This window comes from Hyperoodon ampullatus, assembly GCF_949752795.1.
Source record: "Hyperoodon ampullatus genome assembly, chromosome: 2".
NCBI lineage: Eukaryota > Metazoa > Chordata > Mammalia > Artiodactyla > Ziphiidae > Hyperoodon > Hyperoodon ampullatus.
Genome location: NC_136915.1, coordinates 56,670,378 through 56,677,168, shown reverse-complemented (window position 1 = coordinate 56,677,168; position 6,791 = coordinate 56,670,378). Strand labels below are relative to the sequence as shown.

General features: G+C 41.3%; 1 protein-coding gene across 1 annotated transcript in view; it reads left to right on the top strand.

The window, feature by feature from the left end:
* Positions 1-379: 379 nt before the first annotated feature.
* Positions 380-6,791, top strand: part of JAK1 (Janus kinase 1) — a 52,708-nt gene continuing 46,296 nt past the window's right edge. The window contains exons 1-2 of the mRNA XM_079698575.1: positions 380-400; positions 3,203-3,401. Of these exons, the coding sequence (XP_079554701.1) occupies positions 395-400; positions 3,203-3,401 (205 nt within the window). The 5' untranslated portion in view covers positions 380-394. The remainder of the gene's footprint in view (positions 401-3,202; positions 3,402-6,791) is intronic.

The following is a 6,791-nucleotide window of genomic DNA, read 5'->3' as shown; positions in this document are numbered from 1 at the left end:
GAGAGAGAGAGGTTGTTGACGGAAAAGGCACATAGTCCTCATTCACACTGGACAGGGCACTCTACACCAAGAAGCAAAAGTCCCTGGCTTCCTTTCTTGAAGCAGTGAATGTAACATCTTTGATGTTTACACCCTAAGATGTCTCTCTGTCCTCTCAGTGTCCTCATCAGTGTCCCACACCCCCCCGCCGCCTTCTTCCTCCTAAATGCTTTTTCCTGCCTGTTTATGGTTTGGGCTGCTTCCTTAATGAAAGTGTCCTCTTATTTTCTGATGCAGTTACCTCTGCAGCTAATTTATTTATTTATCTTTGTCTTTAGCTCAGCTCTGAATGGGTTTTGGAAAGTAGAGAAGAAAATCCAGTCTGCTTTTTGGGGGGCATTGGACAGCTGGATAAATGCAGGTATGTACATTTGCATATTTAAAAGAAAGACAAAAAGGAAAATAGCTTCTATAAAGAATAATGAAACTGATCTTAAACTTATAGGACTATCTGTGCTATATCCATTTATTTTTCAATATCGTTATTTTAATTTTTGTTCATTCCAAATGTTGCATGTGCTACTTTGGAGATTTTTTTTTTAACTACAAAAGTATGGGAAGTACAGTCTAAGTTCCCTTGTAATCTCTCCTAGATATTCACCACTGTTGACAGTTTATTGTCTGTTTTCCAGATTGTACAAATGCATAACCAGAAGGATCATAATATACATGTTTTGCTTTTTTCATTTTGTGGTGTGTCATATACATCTTTCAATGTTGGGTCAAATAGTTTTATGTCACCTTAACAGCTGCATAGTATTCCTTTATGTTGGTATTCTTTTTTTTTTATAAATTTATTTTATTTATTTTTGGCTGCGTTGGGTCTTCATTGCTGCACACGGGCTTTCTCTAGTTGTGGTGAGTGGGGGCTACTCTTTGTTACGGTGCAAGGGCTTCTCATTGCAGGAGTTTCTCTTGTTGCAGAGCATGAGCTCTAGGCGCAGAGGCTTCAATAGTTGTGGCGCACGGGCTCAGCAGTTGTGGCCTGCAGGCTCTAGAGTGCAGGCTCAGTAGTTGTGGCGCACGGGCCTTAGCCGCTCCGCAGCATGTGGGATCTTCCCAGACCAGGGCTCGAACCCATGTCCCCTGCATTGGCAGGTGGATTCTCAACCACTGTACCACCAGGGAAGTCCTTATGTTGATATTCTTAATTTTGTTTACTGAGTGCTCTCCTGTTTTACATTGTATTTTTGTTTTCTGTTTCAAATGGTGCCACATCTTGTACATATATAATTATATTTGCCTGATTATTTCTGTAGGGTGAAAGTGTATAACACCATCTTTAAATTCTTCCCCTGCCATGTCTGTTTAGACTCTCAAGGACAAAGGTTTTTTCTTAAGTTATAAAGCAGACTAGCTACTTTGTTTTCCATCTCTATTTTTCATTGTTGGGGTAGAGTTGGAGGCTCAGTGTTGGGTTTTAAAACTTTCTTGCTTGATAGTTGATCTGAACCTTAAGGTAAGTTATGAGCTAATCTTTCAGCCTGGTCTCTGGAAAATTTTGATCTTCAGATTTATTTTGGAGATTAAACAAGTAAAACCAAGTGCCTCTTAGTTTGTAGTATTGAGGCATATCTGGTTCATGTCCTTCCTGTAAGTATCTCACCTCACCAGGGCAGCTAATGGACCAAGCACATGAATTTGGTGAAGAGAACTGTGACTGTGACCCTCCCTCTGTGACTTGTTTTGGGTCATTCTGCAAGCTCTGTGCAAGGCACTGGTGATACAAATATGAATGACACAGTCCCTGTCCTTAAAGAACTCAGCACGTGGGAGTGAGAGAGGGACAGACAGGTGAATAAGAGGGTTGTAATTCAGTGTGATGAGTGCAGTGTGGTGAGTTTGAGAGAGGACATCTAACTCAGGAGGTGGGATGGAGGTTCAGAGGTGGCTTCCTGGAGGAGGTAATGTCCGAGCTGAGTTCTAAAGGCAATTGAAGTTTGCCATGAAAGGGATGAGGTGGGAAGGCACTCCTGGTAGAAGAATCAGCATGAGCAAAGGCAGGAAAATGAGATAAACGGCTTGGGTGGGGGTGGGGGGGTAACAAGAAGATGGCAGCTTTGTGAGTTTCAAGCCTGCAGTAAGAGGCCGAGAGTGATATAACGTGAGATGAGGCCAGTGCGGCTGTCTGGCCAGGTGATGGAGGGCCTCTGTTAGGAGCTTAGGATTGGTCTCTAGATTAATGGGGAGCCTTTAGAGGATCTGAGATGTGCTAGGGGGACATTACTTTGGGGGCTAAGTGAAGGTTGGCTTGGTAGGCAGGAGGAAAGTAGGAACCTGGGGTCAGGCCTGGGGTCAGGGAAATTGGTTTGAGGCCATTGGTGCTGGGGTGAGGGGGAGAAAGAACATGCAGGGCTTTCCCTAGTTCCCCTCTCTTTTCTCACCATGCCCAAAGCTCAGTTGCTGAGGTTGGCTCTTTGATCCTAGTTGCTCTCCCCGTTCAGGGGGCTCAGCTGAGTAACTTATTTGCAGGCTTCTCACCAGTGAGTCCTGACCTTTTCAAAGCAAGGCTTCTCGCTCGCATTCTGGTGCCACAAAGTGCTGCCCATCGTCCTGCCTCCCCGTGGGGTGAGGGGACCTGGCTCCTCATTAATTCTCGTGACCCATTCATGTGGCTTATGAACATGAATCGGTAGTCCTTTTGTGTGTGCTGTCTCAGAGCCAGCCTGGGCTAGGCTCTAGGGGCACGAAAATCGGGAAGGATGGTTAATGCCCTCCCCGAGCTTGCCGTTTACTGGGAGGTAGACATAAAAGTAAAAGACAGTGTAATTTGTGCCAGTGGGTCTATTCAAAAGTTAAATGATTCCGGTAGAGGTAACAGGAATATTAGTAATGTTAACATCAGTGGTTCCAGAATGAGGCACATTTTTCAACTACAACTTGTGTGCAAATAGAGAAAATAAATTCAGGTCATGTCTAAATTACTCTGATTTTTGACAATATGGTCTTAACCATAATTCATGAGCGTGCGTAATTGATTACCTCCCATGGTTGCACCTGCTGTGAGCTCTGATACATTTGATTTTCAGGGAGAGAAGGGGCGGGGGGGGGTACTTATCCAATACCATATATTTCTGCTTGCTTACCTTCAAAACACTCTTTCACCACGTAGTGCTTTTAGCACATAGAATGACCGCATAGTCTCATTTTCCTTCCACTACAGTATCTAAATATAAAAGAGGACTGCAGTGCCATGGCTTTCTGTGCTAAAATGAGGAGCTCCAAGAAGACTGACGTGAATCTGGAGGCCCCTGAGCCAGGGGTGGAAGTGCTCTTCTATCTGTCGGATAGGGAGCCCCTCCGGTTGGGCGGCGGAGAGTACACAGCGGAGGAGCTGTGCATCAGGGCGGCGCAGGAATGCTGTAAGTACTGGCAGCTGCCCAGGGCCCAGCAGGTCCTGGTGTCTCTGCCCCCGCACCTCCACTGAGTGGAGAGAGGTGTGGGCTCTGGGAGTCATTCGTTCTGCCCTGCCTCTGCCACTGACTTGCATTTGACCTTAGGCCAGTGAATTTAATTCACTTTTCACTTTCTTCGCTGCAAAGTGGCTTATTCCTGCTCTGTCACTAATGAGCTACGGGGATACCAGGGAATGATGCTCAGTTTTCTGATTTCCCCTATATCTACGAAATTGGAATAATATCAGCACTAAATGAGTGAAGCGCCTGGCACAAAGTTACAAGCTCAGAAGTGCCATCTCTCAATATATTAATTGTTTAAAACTTCTGAAAAGTGTGGTCTATCCTTATGCTGCCATGACCTGCCTCCTTATTGCCTGGCACCCCCCTCCCTGCCCCCTGCCCCTGCAACGTGACGCTAAGTTGAAGTGAGAAGTTAAGTGTCACTTTGTGGCTTGGTCAGATTGCCAAGTTGTGAAAAGGAAGGACAGTGAGGCTGTGAACAAGACAATCGTTTTTTCTTTTTCTTTCTTTTTTTCTTTTTTTTCCTTTTTTTAAAGTGAGGCTTGTCTTACTAAAGTTAGCCTATTGCCCTTAGAAGGTAGGAAACCAAACTAACAAAATAAAGCCTTTCATTATCCTTTAAACTTGGAATCATTGGCAATTTTTGCCTACCTGCTTTTAAGTGACAGGTAAAGTTAATTCATAGAAACTGAAGATCTAATCCACTTAGATCATGGTGGTGGTTATACAGCTCTGTAAATATACTAAAATTCATTGAACTGTACACTTAAAATGGGTGAACTTTATGGTATGTAAATTACATCTCAGTAAAGCTGTTTTTAAAAAATCAACTCATTTCATGATGATAGATTAACTAGCCATGATGGCAGATAGTCTGATCCGTGCTTTACTTATATCATCTTTAGTCCTCAGAACAACTCTGCGGGGATAGTATGGTTGTTTCAAGAATCAGCTACCTTGTTTGTAATACAGCTTGTCTAGAAAACCCATTTTCTTCCTAATATGTCTTTCTGCTTAAAATGCTTTAAATACAAGAGTTCCAATAAAAGGGGAGAGGTTGGTGCTATAGGGAAGAACGTAATAGATCCTTACTGACTAAACATAACACTAGATAAAATTGGCTGAGTTACAGATTATTATGGGGAAAATTCATTAATATTTTAGAGTTACTTTGACTAGATAGCAGAGTATGTAAGGAACCAGCTTTGGACAGCAGCTTTAAAAGTATTTGTAATTAGCAAAACAACTAGATGTAAATTGGTGTTTCTAAGGCATTTTTTCCCCTTTACTTTGAGATTTGGTTTATAGTGTTTATTCTCTTAGCCAAGCTTCTTGCCATCAGCATATAAAGTATAAACCTTAGTTTGTTAGCAAGGATCATTTGTACAGAATTGTTGGGCTGCAGTTAGTGAGAGATAGAGGAATTGCTGCTAAAGGAGATGAGAGGGGAGAGCCTGTGAATCTGAAGGCAGACACAGCCCCTCTATACTGTTACTCTGGGCTCAGGGTCAATTTGGGGCATCAGTTTTTAAGCCCAGTCTTTAGAGAATGAGTATTATCTTTTGTAACCAACTCAGGGGATTGTTGCAAAAATTAATAGATTTAAAAAATAGATGAATACAGAATACCACAGATTCTTGTAGCTATTATTATTATTATAGTACATGATGTTTTGGGGTCTGTATACTTCCTCATTTTTCACCAATATATGGTAAATTTTTGTTCTTTTAGCTCTCATTATTTATCCCCTCAGTACCTGTATCTAGGTTTGAATGCCAGCCCTGGATTTTACTAGTTGAGTAACCCTGAATCAGACTAAATCTCAGAGTTTCTTTACCTGTAACATGGCAAAAATAATACTTAACTACATTAAGTGTTAGGAGAATTAAAAGGTAATAGATGTGTGTTAGCCTGATGCCTGATACTAAGCCCTCAGTAAATGTTAGTATTGTTATTATTTTTCAGTACTTTTATATAAAAGGTATCTTTCATCTTCCTATTTTTAAGTAGTAATATTGTTTGAATCAGACCTGTGGTAGAATTATAGACCTATCCATGATTATAAATAAATTATTCTTCATATATGTATGTTTCACATTCAAATATGGCTATGTATAAAGAAAAGCTAGATTTCTAGGCCAGTCCACAGAAGCCAATTTATGAATGAAAACCTATTGTTTACCTGAACCATAGTCCTGATAATACTGGATCCAAAAGCCATTTGCCATTTTTCCCAAGGGGAAATGCTCTTTGAAATTTAGCTCCATCTTCTCTGTTACATTGGAGGAGTGTAACTCCGAAGGGCTAACTCCCAAATATCTTGAGAAGCAGGAGTTGAGGAATTCAGCAGAGGCATGAAGATGCAAGAAAGCTGTAACTTCTTAACTTAGTGTGTGCACTGGGGAGAGTCCCTGCCTAGGTGGGCAGGGCCAGCGGGGGTCCCAGTCAGTGTCAGTCTCACTTCAGATGTCTGAGTTGGGAAACAAGTGCCAGCTACCTCATGTTCTCCCATGTTTTTTTGCTTTTAAGTTCATTGTATCTTAGTTTGAGGCCTGACCACACATGAAAATATCAGCAATGATTGATTACTTGCAATCGTTCTCCTATCTCCCCCGACACTTTTAGATTACAGGTCTGTGTAATTTTAATCATGGGCTCAGAAGTGACTGGAAAGGTACTTTCCTGGCTTCATCATCTCCCTTATCTTTTCGAACATTCTTGTATCAAAGGAGGCAGTTAGTCAGGTAGGGAGGCAAGGGAGCACTGTTGGACCACCTTTTGTAAGCATATATGTTCTTGCTAGTTGGCTACCAATAAAAAATATTTTTGATAACCATACAGAGTACTTAAGAAGTGTATTGTTATTAATGACAATAGATTTTAATCACTGATAGAAATCACTTTGGTTATTTATTCTAACACACATTTCATGTGCTACTGCCAGGAACTTGTTCGCATGTTTAATGTGTAATCACAATGTGTTAGAACTGTTTAAACATTTTCTGTAGGAGACAGATCAGGGGTTTCTCAAACTCTAAGAATGTTTCTCACTGTGATTAATAAGGTGCACATCAGGTAGTATCTGGGAACCTCTCAGATGGCCTTTTTTTCTTTGAAGCAGGATTTGGTAAGACTCTGTCATAGACACTGTAGTGAGAAATATTATTAGACTTTTATTTTTAAATGGTTTTAACTTGGTTTGCCAGGAGCTATACTATAGTATATATTCCTGGGGAGCCATAATTTTTTATTATTTTGTTTAAAACTGCCTGATTGAACATGGTTGGAAGTTGTATTTGGCCCTAAGAGGATGCGAATATGACCTAGATTCTT